General features: G+C 45.2%; 1 protein-coding gene across 2 annotated transcripts in view; it reads left to right on the top strand.

The window, feature by feature from the left end:
* Positions 1-16,578, top strand: part of POLR3B (RNA polymerase III subunit B) — a 147,763-nt gene that overhangs the window by 24,184 nt on the left and 107,001 nt on the right. For both annotated transcript variants that reach the window (XM_083181668.1, XM_083181667.1), the window contains exon 9: positions 15,109-15,217. In XM_083181668.1, coding sequence (XP_083037794.1) covers positions 15,109-15,217 — 109 coding nt within the window. The remainder of the gene's footprint in view (positions 1-15,108; positions 15,218-16,578) is intronic.

Genomic DNA, 16,578 nt, shown 5'->3' with positions numbered 1-16,578 from the left:
GAAGCTGCAGTACCCCTGTTTTGCCTGTGCTACCTGATGGTGCACAATACAACACTGATACAGCCCCCATATAAAAAGCTGCCAGCCTGGGGCTACAGGTGGAGTGTGCTGCCTTGCTTCACAGAGCTGCTTGACCCCAACACCCTGCCCTATTACTGTGTTCCATTTGTATACTGGACTGTTATAATTGTCACTAAGGAACACACGTGGTACCTTATACTCCTCTAAAGCGGGCTTATAACTGTGAACCCCTGCTGTGACTTTGACTGTGGTGCGACCCCATGCCCTGATACTCTGGACATCTGATATTAAGCCCTTGCTGCTGACACCCTCCTAGTTGCGGTACGAGGCGGCTGTTGCTTTCCCTATCTGGGAGATCTCCTGTTACTCTATGGGCCGAAGGAACGGCTCTACTGCTGCGGCACGGCTGGCCAAGTTTGCTAGAGAAGAACGAGCACCGACCCCCCCCCCCACCCGCCCCCTTCGTTTCGCCTGGTGTGCCGGCCCCCTCTGGGCCCTCCTCCCCTGAACCCGTGATGGCGGAACCCACTGAAGTGACCCTGGCACAACTTTTGCAGGCCATTACTGATTCAGAGAAACGCCTGACTGGTATGGTAGCGGAGGTGAAAATTGATATATCCTTTATACGTCAGGACATGCAGAAACTGAGAGATCGGGTAGAGGAAACTGAGACCCGGATCTCTGCGCTAGAAGATACCACTGCACCTATCCCTAACCGCCTCTCCGCACTGGAATCTCAAATGTCAACATGTCAGCAGAAATTGACTGATATGGAGGGGAGGCTCAGGAGGAATAACGTACGCTTTGTGTGACTTCCTGAGAAGGCGGAGGGCGCAAACCCAGAATCCTTCCTTGAATCCTGGATGGTGTCCCTGTTTGGGAAGGATGCATTCACCCCCCAATTTGCAGTGGAAAGAGCGCATAGGGTTCCCACGCGCCTGCTGCCCCTTGGTGCACCACCGCGTACGTTTATTGCAAAGTTTCTCCATTATAAAGACCGGGACACTGTTCTCAGGCTGGCAAGGGTGAAGGGTCCCCTTGAATATGAGGGCCGGCGGGTGGCGGCTTTCCAGGACTTCTCAGTTGAGGTCCAGAAATCCCGGTCACAGTTCACGGGTGTTAACCCCTTCCTGACACAGCCAGTTTTTGCCTTCCTGACAGAGCCCTTTTTTTCAAATCTGACATGTATCACTTAAGTGGGGATAACTTTTTTTTGCTTTTACTTATCCCAGTGATTTTGAGATTGTTTTCTCGTGACACATTGTACTTCAAATTAGTGGTAAATTTGGGTCGATACAGTCTGTGTTTTTTTGTGAAAAATACCAAAATGTCGTAAAAAAATGGAAAATTTAGCAATTTGCAAAATGTTAAATTTTCTGCTTGTGAGACAAATAATCATACCACTCAAAATAGTTAATAACTAACATAGACCATATGTCTACTTTATGTTTCCATCATTATTTCAACTTCCTTTTAATTTTTTTGGACACTAGGAGGCTTACAATATGAATAGCAAATTCTCAAATTTTCAAGAAAATTTCAAACACTGATTTTTTTAGGGACCAGTTCAGTTCTGATGTGACTTTGAGGGACTTGTATGTGAAGACACCCCCATAAATGATGCCATTTCAAAAACTGCACCCCTCAAGTGTAGGTGAAATTTCAAAATTTCATTTTTTTTGCAGATTTGCAATTTTAATACATTTTTCTAAGGAACACAGTAGATTTTACTAGAGAAATGTGACTAAAAATTGATTCCCCCAATTCTTTTGTTTTCATAAATATCCTATATGTGGCCCTAGTGTGCACGTTGACCAAACCACAGGCTTCATAATAGAAGGAGCACCTACTTGATTTTGGAGCCTCCTTTTTATGAGATTATTTTTTAGGCACCATGTAGGTTTCTAGGCACCATAAGATGCTAAAATTTAGGAACCCCCCCACAAGTGACCCCATTTTGCAAACTACACCCCTCAGAAAATTCATCTAGGGGTATAGTGTACATTTCAAACCCCCAGGGGTTTCACCAATTGTGGTACAACTGGGCAGTGAAAATGAAAAATTAAATTTTTTACACAAAAATGCAGTTCTGGCTCAAAATTTTTCATTTTCACAAGGAATGAAGGAGACAAAGCACCCCAAAATCTGTGCCCCAATTTCTCCCGAGTACGGCAATGCCTCACATGTGACCAAAAAATACCATTTGGGTGCATGGCAGGACTCAGAAGGGAAGGAGTGATTTTTGGATTTTGCAGCTCAGATTCTGGTGGAATGTTGGTGGGTGCTATGTCGCATTAGCAAGACCCCCCAAGCACCAATACAGTGGAACCCCCCCACAAGTGACCCCATTTTGCAAACTACACCCCTCAGGGAATTCATCTAGGGGTATAGTGTACATTTCAAACCCCCAGGGGTTTCACCAATTTTGATACAACTGGGCTGTGCAAATGAAAAATTACATTTTTTACACAAAAATGCAGTTCTGGCTCAAAATTTTTCATTTTCACAAGGAATGAAGGAGAAAAAGCACCCCAAAATCTGTGCCCCAATTTCTCCCGAGTACGGCAATGTCTCACATGTGACCAAAAAATACCATTTGGGTGCATGGCAGGACTCAGAGGGGAAGGAGTGATTTTTGGATTTTGCAGCACAGATTCTGGTGGAATGTTGGTGGGTGCTATGTCGCATTAGCAAGACCCCCAAAGCACCAATACAGTGGAACCCCCCCACAAGTGACCCCATTTTGCAAACTACACCCCTCAGGGAATTCATCTAGGGGTATAGTGTACATTTCAAACCCCCAGGGGTTTCACCAATTTTGATACAACTGGGCAGTGAAAATGAAAAATTACATTTTTTACACAAAAATGCAGTTCTGGCTCAAAATTTTTCATTTTCAGAAGGTATGAAGGAGAAAAAGCACCCCAAAATCTGTGCCCCAATTTCTCCCGAGTACGGCAATGCCTCACATGTGACCAAAAAATACCATTTGGGTGCATGGCAGGACTCAGAAGGGAAGGAGTGATTTTTGGATTTTGCAGCTCCGATTCTGGTGGAATGTTGGTGGGTGCTATGTCGCATTAGCAAGACCCCCCAAGCACCAATACAGTGGAACCCCCCCCACAAGTGACCCCATTTTGCAAACTACACCCCTCAGGGAATTCATCTAGGGGTATAGTGTACATTTCAAACCCCCAGGGGTTTCACCAATTTTGATACAACTGGGCTGTGCAAATGAAAAATTACATTTTTTACACAAAAATGCAGTTCTGGCTCAAAATTTTTCATTTTCACAAGGAATGAAGGAGAAAAAGCACCCCAAAATCTGTGCCCCAATTTCTCCCGAGTACGGCAATGTCTCACATGTGACCAAAAAATACCATTTGGGTGCATGGCAGGACTCAGAAGGGAAGGAGTGATTTTTGGATTTTGCAGCACAGATTCTGGTGGAATGTTGGTGGGTGCTATGTCGCATTAGCAAGACCCCCAAAGCACCAATACAGTGGAAGCCCCCCACAAGTGACCCCATTTTGCAAATTACACCCCTCAGGGAATTCATCTAGGGGTATAGTGTACATTTCAAACCCCCAGGGGTTTCACCAATTTTGATACAACTGGGCAGTGAAAATGAAAAATTTAATTTTTTTACACAAAAATGCAGTTCTGGCTCAAAATTTTTCATTTTCAGAAGGTATGAAGGAGAAAAAGCACCCCAAAATCTGTGCCCCAATTTCTCCCGAGTATGGCAATGCCTCATATGTGACCAAAAAATACCAGTTGGGTGCATGGCAGGACTCAGAAGGGAAGGAGTGATTTTTGGATTTTGCAGCTCAGATTCTGGTGGAATGAATGGTGGGTGCTATGTGGCATTAGCAAGACCCACGAAGCACGGTGAAATGATGAACCTAATAATCCATAGATGTGTGGTATATTTTAAAACACTCCTTTATACATAGGCCGGGTTTGTCGGGGCAAGTTTCACAGTGGAAAATAGTTTCCTTTCTTATTCCCTTTTTATAGCAAACTTTGCACCTTTTTTGTGTCCTGCCCTTTCTTGCAGTGGAGGGGATTTCGTTAGGAAAATGCTGCCCTGGTACAATACGGGGGCCAGTACTAGAAGTACTGGGGCCCTCTGCCTGCTGGTTCCCAAATATTAGGCCCTTTATGACTTCCTCTTGAAAGTGCATAAATGTCCCCCTCTGGCTGGTAGAACGGAATAGCACGTAAGCGTTATACAGTGCCATCTGGATGATATACACGGCCAGCTTCTTGTACCAGATTTTTGTTTTCCGCAGGGCACTGTACGGCTTCAGTACCTGATCTGAAAGATCCACTCCGCCCATGTACCTATTGTAATCTAGGATACAATTAGGTTTTGAGGTGTGGGTACTGGTACCTCGTACAGGGATGGAGGTGGTACTGTCTCCATGAATTGTTGTCAGTATAAGGACATCCCTCTTGTCCTTATATTTGACCAACAACATATTTTCGGTGCATATTCCCCTGCTTTCACCCCTTCTCATTACTTGGGCAATGTGCGTTTTTGGGAGGCCTCTTTGGTTCTTACGCACAGTACCGCAAGCTGCTGTACCTCTTGAACCAAGGGCCTTAAACAGGGGGATGCTAGTGTAAAAGTTATCCACATAGAGGTGATAACCTTTATCCAGGAAGGGGTGCACTAAATCCCAGACAATTTTTCCACTAACACCTACGAGGGAGGGGGGGCATTCTGGCGGTTCAATTCTTGAATCCTTCCCTTCATATACCCTAAACCTGTGGGTGTACCCTGAGGTGCTTTCACACAGCTTATACATTTTTATGCCATACCTTGCCCTCTTACTGGGAAGGTACTGGCGGAATTTAACCCTTCCTTTAAAATGTATAAGGGACTCGTCAATACAAATAAATTTTTCAGGGATGTACATCTCTGCAAATTTGGCACTGAAATGATCAATGACCGGCCTGACTTTGAATAGCCGGTCAAAGGTGGGATCATCTCTGGGTGGGCACAGTGTATTATCGGTGTAATGTAAAAATTTAAGGATTATCTCAAAACGAGCCCGAGTCATGGCCATACGGTAAAATGGGGTGCTGCACAGAACATCTGTACTCCAATATTGCCTAATTTCTGGCTTTTTTACTATGCCCATATGTAACACCAGACCCCAAAACGTCATAATCTCTACTGCATCTACAGGGGTCCACCTAGCAAATGATGACGTGGGGTTTTGAGCAATAAACTGCTGGGCATATAAATTAGTTTGGTCCACCATTAAATTTATAAAATCATCAGAGAAAAATAATTTGAAAAAGTCAATTTCTCTGAGACCTGCTGAATCAAATTGGATTCCTGGGATGGCCAAAAACTCAGGAACCTGGGGCTCAAAATTGTCTGGTGGTGGGGTCCATACGGGATCAATAATTTGGGGGGGTCTCAGCTGCTCTACGGGGGCGTCTTTGAGGGGGTCCTTCATCAGCAGAGGAGGAAGAGGAGCTTAAGGCGAATCCTTCAAATTCCCCGCTTGCATCACTGGCTGTGTCAGAGTCAGAGGCAAGCATGGCATATGCCTCCTCCGCTGAATACATTCTTCTGGATGACTGGGATGACATTTGGGATGACATTTGGGATGCCATTTTTATTTTTGTGTTTCTGTAAGTGTAATGTTTCAACACGTGTATAGTGTAGGGGGGGTACAAACTTTATTTCAACACGGGGGGTATGTAGTGTGTAGTGTGTATGTAGTGCAGAAAAAAAAATACTTTATACAGGAATTTGATCCCAATAAAAAAAAAAAAAAAATTGAAGGGGTTAAAAAAAAAAAAAAAAAAAGGTCCTGCGCCAAAAATTGAGCACAGATGTTGGTCAGTAACGTCCGTCACTGAACAGCGCTCAAAGGCAACAGGAATTTGATAAAAAAAAAAAAAAAATAGATCAACCCTGTGCCGAAAAAGCTGATCAGTGATGTACGTCACTGATCAGCGCACAGTGGCCACAGGACACCCACAAAATCACAGTGTGTGTAAAAAAAAAAAAATTAAAAAAAGACCCCACAGCACCCTCAAAAAAAAAAAAAAAAGGTGATCAGTGATGCGACACTGATTACCAGTGATGGGCAGCAGGTGCACAACCTTTGGTGCAACTGACAGTGCAACTGACAGGTATATATAAAAAAAAAAAACCCCTGCACCCCCAAAAAGTTGCTGATCAGCACAGATATACTGATCAGCACAAAAGGGGGGGTAGCAGACACAAAATATAGCACTCTCTATCACTCTCTGTCACTATCTCTCTCTATCTATCACTCTCTATCACTCTCTATCACTCTCTATCACTCTCTGTCACTATCTGTCACTATCTGTCCCTATCTCTCACGATCTGTGACTCTATGACACTGCTGCAGCAGCAGCACACACAGAAGTCACAAGATCCAGGAAGTATCCAGCTGCTGGCAGCACGCTACCAGCGGTGATCAGCGGTGATCAGGTAAGTTTCAGGCAAGGATCAGGTATGTATCACGACAGATTGGCACGGTGACCGCTCTGCACGCAATTCCAGACCGGAATGGCGTCTGCAGCGCAGTCACCGTTAGTTTCAATCACGCGCCTTGGCTGTGATTGGTCCGTGGGTCCAATCACCCCCCAGGGGTTTATTGTTTTCTATTAGAACGACTTCTTAGAGGGGTCACACCGGGTTTACTGTTAGGGAAGAAGTATACCTATGTTCGGGTGGGTATGCCGGGAGGGTTTGGTTTTTTTTTTTTTTTATGTTATGTTTTTTGTTTTCATTGAAGTGTGTGCATTATTCCTCTATATGTTCTTTTGGGTGGCATGTGGGCTGGGAGGGATTGATCATCCAAGACCGTTAATGAGTTATTTACTCCTGCTTTTTCCTTTCCCCCTTGACATACAATGGTGAATGTCATAGGATGGAATGTTAGAGGTCTTAATGACCGAGTCAAACGTACATTGGTAATGAATCAACTTAGGACTCGTTCCCCGGGTATTGCATGTCTCTTCGAGACTCACCTTGTGGGCAGCCGTGTACTAGCTCTGAAAAAACCCTGGGTGGGGTGGTCCTTCCACTCCGTTTTTCATCCTAACTCTAGAGGTGTGTCAGTTCTACTTCATAAGAATATGGGCTTTAGATGTCAAAAGGTCCAAATAGACCCCAGAGGTTGTTATGTATTCCTGGCGGGTACCTTACACGACTCCCCTGTTGTATTGTTAGCTATCTATAACCCCCCTCCCTATCAGCCCACTATAATTAATAAGGCGTGTACTTTTATGCAAGACTTCCCCTCATATCCAGTTATATGTGTGGGGGACTTTAACGCTGTCATGGATGAGTCTCTGGATAGACGGAGGCCTACCCCGGGGGTGGACGGAGCGGGGCTACGCCCTTCGCCCGCCTTGTTGCTGAAGTGGGTTTGGTGGATGTTTGGAGGCTTAGATTTCCATTGGCAAAATGTTACTCCTGCTTCTCGGGTACACACAGAGTTTTTTCTCGTATTGATATGGCCCTGATTTCTAGATGGCTGATCCCCCTCTGTGACTGCCACTGAGTATTTACCCCGGGGTGTCTCGGACCACTCCCCTGTATGCCTTTCAGTGGAGTTAGAGTGCCCTAGGGGAGCAAAATTTTGGCGCTTTAATCCTTTCTGGCTGACGCAGATGGGAGCAGCTTCCGAACTGCTGGCAATGTGGGAGGATTTTTTTGTTAATAACCCTATAGAGGAGAACACCTCCTTAGTGTGGGATACGTTTAAGGCATTTCTTCGTGGCTCACTAATTTACCGTGTTGCACAGCTAAAGGTCTTTAGCCACAGGGCTGAGGCGGAATTGGAGAGGCAGAGTACAGAGCTTGAACAGAGATATTTGGCCTCTGGGCTTGAGGTGGACCGTGTGGAATGGCTTGTAGTCCATAAACAATGGAATGAGCTGCTATTAGACAAATCTAAAAGGCGCCTGCTGTTTCAATCCCACGATTTCTATACTCAGGGTGATAGATCTGGTAAATTTCTGGCTTATCTGGCCAGGGAGAACCTTCCCCCTACCGTTGTGCACAGTGTGCGCCAGGAAGACGGCGTAATATGCACCGGGACCCTACCAGTCGCAACCTCCTTTTATAATCATTTTAAGGAAGTATATAGATCCCGGGTGACTTATACCTCTGCCGAATTGACCGAATATCTGAATAATATCACCACCCCCAGTTTAAGCGCTGACTCTAGACGTTTCTTGGATGCCCCTTTTACGCTGGAGGAGGTGGAGGGGGCAATTAAAGCCTTCCCCAACTCTAAGGCCCCAGGAGTGGATGGACTCCCTATTGAAGTATATAAAACCCATATAACCTTTTTTGCCCCTAGACTATTATCCCTTTATAATAACCTGCTGGAGCAGGGCTCCCTACCTCCCTCTATGGCGGAGGCGCTGATAGTCCTCATTCCGAAACCCGGTAAAGACCCATTATCCCCCAACTCGTACCGGCCCATATCCTTGCTATCTACCGACATTAAGATATTGGCTAAACTACTGGCTGTGCGCTTAAATGCGGTTGTACTAGAATTGGTGCATGCTGACCAAACTGGCTTTATGCCTGGTAGATCGACGTCCCTCAACCTACGCCGCCTCTTTACCTACCTACAGTGAGCTAGAGAAGACCTGGATGACGCGGTCATAGTCTCATTGGACGCGGCCCGCGCATTTGACTCAGTGGAGTGGGTCTATCTATGGGATGTTCTGGGTAAATTTGGGATAGGACCGAACTACTTGGCGTGGATTAGGTTGTTATATTCTGGCCCTGCCGCCCGGATAATGGTTTCACCACAGCCTCCTTTGACTTGGGGAGGGGGACCAGACAGGGGTGCCCTCTGTCCCCCCTGCTATTTGCTCTTGCGGTGGAACCATTGGCTTGCTATATAAGGGCCTCTCCATTGATCAAGGGTTTTGGGATCGGGAGTGGTGAGGAAAAAATCGGGCTATATGCTGATTATATGATCCTGTACCTGACTAACATGACTTCCTCCCTCCCAGCACTCCTCCCTTTAATGACGGAATATGCCCGGTTCTCCGGGGTGGGGATAAATTGGGATAAGTCAGTTGTGTTTCCTTTGCTCCCTACCACACAACAGCCTGTATCATATAACTATCCCCTTCGTTGGTGTACACAATTCAAATATTTGGGTGTACAAGTCTCCCACTCCCCTTCTGATTTTATAGCTCTGAATTTATCCCCGCAGATTGCCTCGTTACGCCAGAGGGCCCGTGTCTAGCAAACGCTTCCTCTATCGGTCACTGGCAGAGTGAATCTCATTAAAATGACTGTTCAACCAAAATTCTTATATATTATTCAGAATTCCCCAGTATATATCCCAATCTCCCAGTTTAAACTTATCATGCAACATATTGTCTCCTTTGTTTGGGGAGGCAAACGTTCAAGGATAGCAGCCAAAACTCTGTGCAGGTCTCGCTATGATGGAGGCCTGGCACTTCCCGACTTACGATTATACTACCTGGCAGCCCAACTGGCTCAACTGGTAGAGTGGGTTGCGCCTGCGCACTATGGGAACTTACCTATTGCCCTTCTAAGTAAGGCGGGCTTAATTTTTTCGCCCTTGCAATTTTTACTAGCACGAACCCCCCTGGCAGCGCTTCCCCCTCTCCTGCAGCAGGCCCGTAGGGTATGGTTGGCGGTGGGGGTCATAAGAGGCAGCCCAGTGGTAGACTCCTGCTCCTCTATATGGAGGAATAAGGACTTCCCTGAACTCTATAAATTGAGAGCTGGTACGGAATGGGTACCTTTTGGGGTTTCTGAGATCGGCCACCTTTTCCAGGATGGGATACTTCACTCCTTTGAACAAATGGTGACTAAGTATGCAGTGCCACGCCACCACTTTTACAAATATCTCCAGCTTAGACACGCAATAGGTGCGCAATGGAGGGGGAATGTACCTGAACTCGTGGAAAGTCCAGTCCGTGCAATGATCCGTAAACTCCCGGATCGGAGGAGGGTCTCAGCTCTGTACTCTCCTCTCCTCACCTTTTCTGGCACGGATCAGCTGAATGCTCTGAGAGCTAGGTGGGTGGTGGACATAGGGCCTATTGAGGACGAGGATTGGTCTCACATACTGAGCTCCCCTAGGGGTGCCACGGCGTTTGCCAGGTTCCAACAGATTCAGCTGTATATCCTGCACCGAGTCTACTGGACCCCCCCATGGGCTGATGCAGATGGGTGGTACCGGGTCGGACGCCTGTCCTAAATGTCAGGGGCCTGGTGCTGACGTCTGGCATCTGCTGTGGCATTGCCCGCGGGTGCACTCCTTTTGGGAAACCGTCCTGGCTAATGTTCGGGATACGGGTGTGCAGGCCCCACTCGCTGACCCCCACATTTGTATCTTTGGCTTGGAGCTAGAGGAGCTACTCCCTAAGCACCAGAGAATATACTGAAATAACCTTCTCACCCTGGCCCGTGTATGCATTGCTAGAGCTTGGATGAGCCCTGCTCCCCCATCCTCCAATATGTGGGTTGCGCTTGTTAATACCACTGTATCACATGAGCGATTTATGTACACTAAACGGAATTGTCTGGGGAAATTTAGCAAAGTTTGGAACCTGTGGCAGACCTCTGCACTGTACTTACAGGACCCCTGCACGTAATTCACTAGAACTGCCCGTATGTCTAAAAAGGATAGTCTAATGTCTATGACCAGGACCCGCCCGCGTGCCCCCATGAACTTACCCCTTACTCTACTTATATCCTGTAACCACAACTGTCTATGAACCTGACAACTAATCCTAGACTGTAAACACATTTATGGAACTATAGTATAGTATAATAATTCTTGAATGATGCAACACACATGTAATGTTTAATTTTCTTTATTGTTAAATCTTGTTTTTTCTTATTTGTTTGTATGTTTATTACATATATAGTATATGTATCTTTGAAAACTCAATAAAAATACATGATTTAAAAAAAAAAAAAAAAGTCTCATTCCCCAATGACCACTGAGATGCGGTCAACAGTCAATAGGTAGACCACTATTGGTCGACAGGCCATAGGTTGACACATGCCAAAGGTTGCCATATTTTAGGTCAGTGATAGGCAACCTTTGGCCATCCAGCTGTTGTTGAACTACGCATCCCAGCATGCCCTGCTTCAGGTTTGCTATTTGGCCATGCTAAAACGGTTGCAGGGCATGCTGGGATGCGTAGTTCAACAACAGCTGGAGGGCGAATGGTTCCCCATCCCTGCTTTAGGTCGATATGGTCAAAAGGTCAACTCAAGCAATAGTCATGAAAAACATGAGTTTTTCACGTTTTTTTGTTTTCGAAAACAGGTGTTTTTTTTCATACTTGACTATCCTAGTGGACATAAAGCGGTATTCAATGAGCCTGATTCGCCATGTTTTTATGGCGAATTTGTGCTGTTTGGCGATTTTTTGACAAAAACGGTGAATCACCCTATTCAATGACCACATGGCGAATACATTTGAAGGTTTTTTTCGCCATGATTCTCCGAGTAGCAATCGCTATCTTTTTATGGAGAAGTGGAATGTGAACTTTTAAAATAAAGTGTTTTTGTTTTTTACATTTGGTGTCAAAAAATCAGGAATTTTATTCTGAGGAGGGGCATGCTACTTTTATTCATGTGTTCATGTGAACTTTTATTCATTTACACAGCAGCCAGCAGGGGGCGCCGGAGCCGAGCCGCTCATTACATATTCATATATTCACTGCACCCGATCGTGTGTAGTGAATATACGCTCCCCTGCTGGCTCCCCCGGGGGGCAGCCTGTGTTGCCTGGCACCCGGGGAGCCCACCTGCCCCACACAAACATTCAGGGGCAGGCAGAGAGACTTCCATCTCTCTGCCTGGCACCCTCCTCAGGCTCCCTGCGGCATTCGCTGCAGGAGCTCATATTCGCCTGTCAGGGGCAGCGAGCCCCTGACTTGTTGAATACCGGAGCCCGCTGGCTCCTGAACGTGGCGAATGTGCAGCGAATCCTAAAAAGGATTCGCTGCACCTCGCAGGTATTCACATTGAATACCGCCCATAGAATTAGATCATAATAGTGTGCAAGGGGGAAGCATGGCGAGCCATACGTTGGGATGCGGTACACTTATACGGTGTCCATTTCCACCTATGCCGACATAGATCCCTCCCCATAAAAACCTGAAAAACTCAGGTTGACTTTGTTCCCTTCAGTTGACTTTTTTTTCAGTTCGATCTTTTGCATATGTCGACCTTTACCACATGTCGACCAATAGTGTTCGACCTACTGACTGTTGACTTAATTACTGTCGATACTATGACCCATACCCCCATCACTAGGGTTGGAGCATTGGGATTTTTAAACATGTTTAATTGTAAAATAATTGTGTAATAATTGTGTAATCAGAGTCTTCACTCACTGCACCTTACTAGATTGGTTGGGAATCTGGATATGAGAACCTGTGTGGTGGTGGCACTTGGACAAATGTCCGCTGCTTTCTGCAGGCATCTTCTCGCTTGCTTTCCAGTGATCTATTCCGGCCATTGCTGAAGTGTGAGGGGTTGATTAAGCATTTTAATAATGTTTGGCCTCTGAGTCTTGTAGCCCTGTTCTTATGAATGCACAGAATGTAATCTAATACGGTCTGGCTCAAATGCTGTATCATCGGAAATCTATAACTGGAAAATATATCTCAGAACTTCCCTCTGTGAGAGCACAAACCATCCGTCTCTCTGGTCAGGGAAATGTTTTCCATCTCAGAGTTAGTTATTTTCTTGCATTGATCTATGGCATGGAAATGCTAAATAATAGTTCTTTGCAATACAGGTTTGTCTTCAGGGCACTTTTATTAGAAATGAATGTGGAATGACAATACATTTACTATACTGTAATATATTGTAGCTGTGTGATAATTTCTGTTTCCTTTAATGTGGATAAATTGCTTCCTGGGGGCAGCTGTTTTGTGGGTTGAACCGAATGTAGCTATGATCACTAGAAGCCAGTGACGTCACTGATGAGCAAACATTGCGCATCAGCATTGCTCCTCTTTGTCCTCCTCACTACATGATGCCATATATTTTAATGAGACCATCACAAGTCACTCATTGGTTTAAATATTATGCAATATATATCATACTTGCCTACCCTCCCAGAATGGCCCATAGGGTCCCGCAAATTGGGACCCCCTCCCGCCCCCCCGGGAAGGTGGGCAAGTCTCCTTCAGCACCCGCTCTCTCCTTCCACTCTGTATAAAATCCCAAATTTCATGTCATTTTAGCCCCTCCCCCAATCCACGGACCCACAAATTAACACGACTGTCTGTTATGGGGGGCTTGGGGATGTCTGCCTCGTCCTGCCCCCCTTTCACTTATATATATATATATATATATATATATATATATATATATATTCTATATACAGTATATGTATGTGTGTGTATATATATATTTCTATAAAAGGCTAACTAATCCTCACCTCTATGAGATAAAGTACCACCAGTGACCACTAGAGGCCAAATTACTACTTTGTGTGCTTAAAGAAGACATAACAGAAAGTAAAAGCGATTTTTGCAGGGATACTGATAGGTTTCAAACTTGCTGTGAAGACAGATTGGAGGTAGAAGAAGATGGGGGGTGTGGTGTGGAGAGTTTGTGGGCTAAAAATGAAAGTGATGTAGCCTTCACATTGATGTAGCCTTTACATTGCAGCAGCCGTCATTTTCACCGGCTTTTAACTAGTTTATTATAATTACAACGATTAGAAAAATGTGTTGCCTATAACAACCAAACAGTTACCGGATTTGGTGCGCGGTTATAGTAATGGGGAACAATTATTTCTCATTTCTGTTGATGGTCCGGCTGTATATCCCAATATATCATTACTAATTTTCCTGAATAACTTTTTGAGGCGCAAGCTGAAATTAGTGATCTTACTGGTTCCTTCTCCCCTCCACTGGTTCCGTAGGCTTTCCCCAGCCAGCAAGGTGAATTGAATTCCACACTTTAAATGATTCTACATCTGAGCAATGAACGTGGCAGTTCAAATTTGGGTACTTATGTATTATCTGGACTCCCATGTTAAATGCACCCCATTGTTTCATACCCCTACTATCCAACTATGCTTGGAGTTGATTTTATATAGTGTGGCGAGCGTAGCGAGCCACCGTGCCCGAAGCGTGGCGAGCGGACACGGTCTCATAAGAAAACCGGGAGCCCAGATATTACATAAGTACCCAAATTTGTATTGTTAAATTATTAATTGGTACAGTAATTACTGTTAATACATTTCCCTATTGCATAAAGGCAATATTGCTGTTTAGTACAATATGGAACCCTGCAATTGTATTGAATTCAAGTGCAGAGTACTTTGAATGTGACCTGAAGTTTCAAAGGGGGGAATTTAATAGTACGAGAGATTCAGAAATTGAGAGATTTGGTAAGAAATCTCCATTTTTTATTTTTTTTAAAGCGGCAATCATTTACACTGCAAAACCCGTTTTGATTTTGAAGTGTAAATGATTGCTGCTTTACAAAAACTGGAGATTTCTTACCAAATCTCTCACTTTCTGAATCTCTCATCCTATTACGTTTCGCCCTTATTCAGATCTGATCGCAGTACAAATTTTTTCTCAAAATGGGCAAAACCATGTGCACTGCAGGTGGGGCAGATGTAACATGTGCAGAGAGTTACATTTGGGTGGGGTGTGTTCAAACTGAAATCTAAATTGCAGTGTAAAAATAAAGCAGCCAGTATTTACCCGACACAGAAACAAAATAACTCGCCCAAATCTAACTCTCTCTATACATGTTACATCTGCCCCATCTGCAGTGCACATGGTTTTGTCCATTTTGAGAACAAATTTTTACTGCGATCAGATCTGAATAAGGGCCAATATGTGTAAATATATACACACTTTTTTTATTTAAAAAAAAAATAGGTTTCATCTGGCTGCCCTGAATATATAATTTATTTGGTTATTTAAATTGTGAACTCTGCTCTAGAGGTAGATTCATTCTGGAGGCTCTATACCAAAATGTTTTTGTTTTAAAAAAAATTTTTTTTAATCTGGTATTATCCTTTCTGTCTTGTGCAGCTCTACCCATGAGAAGAAAAGCAGGACCAACCTAGTTATGAAGCAGGGGAGGTTCTATTTGAAGCACAATACATTGTCAGAGGATATTCCGATTGCCATTATTTTCAAGGTCAGTATTTAAAACCCTATACTCAATATTTCGTTGCATTTGTTATAGAATTTTTTTTTTTTTCCCGTCCTTGTTTGAAATCAAAAATAGTTTGCTGATTTATTTAACTGGATGTTAAGTGGTCACAAATAAGCTTTTATTCTGATACTTAATATACTAATGGAGCGCCTGTCATTCAGGCAGGGGCTGGCCCCCGCCGGAAGGGGACACGAGCACGTCCCCTTACAACGGAGCTCTCCGCCACCCGATCACACCTCCCCGGTCCCCCCTCCCTTAACTCTGCCCGTCTCCCTGAAGCGGAGATAGGCAGGGTTCGCTTCCTCCGCCGAAACGAAACTGGGACGCACGCGCATGTGGGATGCTCGCGCTTTTAAGTCAGATGGAGCGCCAGCGGGGGCGGTCTGGCGAGCCCCGTAGTTGAGCGGCAGGCGCTCCATCTGTATGTAGTAAAGTATCTTTAAATAACCTTTAGATCAACGTGTAAATCTAAGCAGGGGTGGTGAGAGAGGTAGGGGAAATGGGTGCTGATTGCTTGGATTTCATAGAGGAGCCCAGTGGGATTCTGGGTCAGCTGCTGAGGTAGACTTTGTCATAGTAGTCAGAGTGCACATAGGCAAGCCTTGAAACTGCTGGCGAGGGTAGGGGGAGTTTAGCTACGGACCATGTTGTGGGAGCGGTATGGACAATACAGGCATGTCCGCACTGCTCCAGGGCGGGCTGCAGCAATTGCAGGATGTCACACGCAGCCGCTGTGGCCCAGAACTTGGCTGTCTGCGTCTGGCTTTGCAACTGGGCTGTGCAGCCAAGGGGTAGCTGGCACCTTTGCTGTGTAGTGAAGCGCTTGCACACTACTGATTTACTATGTGCCAGCCTTACCATGTGCTGGGTGGCCCCATGCAGCCTGCTGCCATGGCTTGTAGTTTAGCGAGTCGTAGCTCAACTAAATTGTGCCCTCAGTGTGGAGTTTCTTACGGTAATTGCTATGTCAGCCTAGTCTGCTCATGGTTCCTCCATGGTGCTTGGAGCCGGTGTTAGTCTGTAGTGATATTGTATTTGCCATAGAAGTCTCTATGGTTACACCTGTCAGGATTGTGCTCACAGCTAGAGGACTGCAATCCAATGGAGCTCAACTAGAGCACGGGAGGGCAGCGTGGATATATCCTAGACCAGGGCTGGCCAAACCGGTCCTCGAGATCTACCAACGGTCCACGTTTTCCAAATCACTCTGGTGCACAGCCGTAGTCATTACTAACTGTCACATAATCAAACACGCTGCATTCATTCCTACTATAGATCCACAGGTGGCCTGACAAACAGGAACTGTTGGTAGATCTGGAGGACAGGTTTGGCCACCACTGTTC

Source organism: Crinia signifera, chromosome 4 (genome assembly GCF_055691185.1).
Source record: "Crinia signifera chromosome 4, ASM5569118v1, whole genome shotgun sequence".
NCBI lineage: Eukaryota > Metazoa > Chordata > Amphibia > Anura > Myobatrachidae > Crinia > Crinia signifera.
This window is presented reverse-complemented; position numbering and strand designations above follow the sequence as displayed.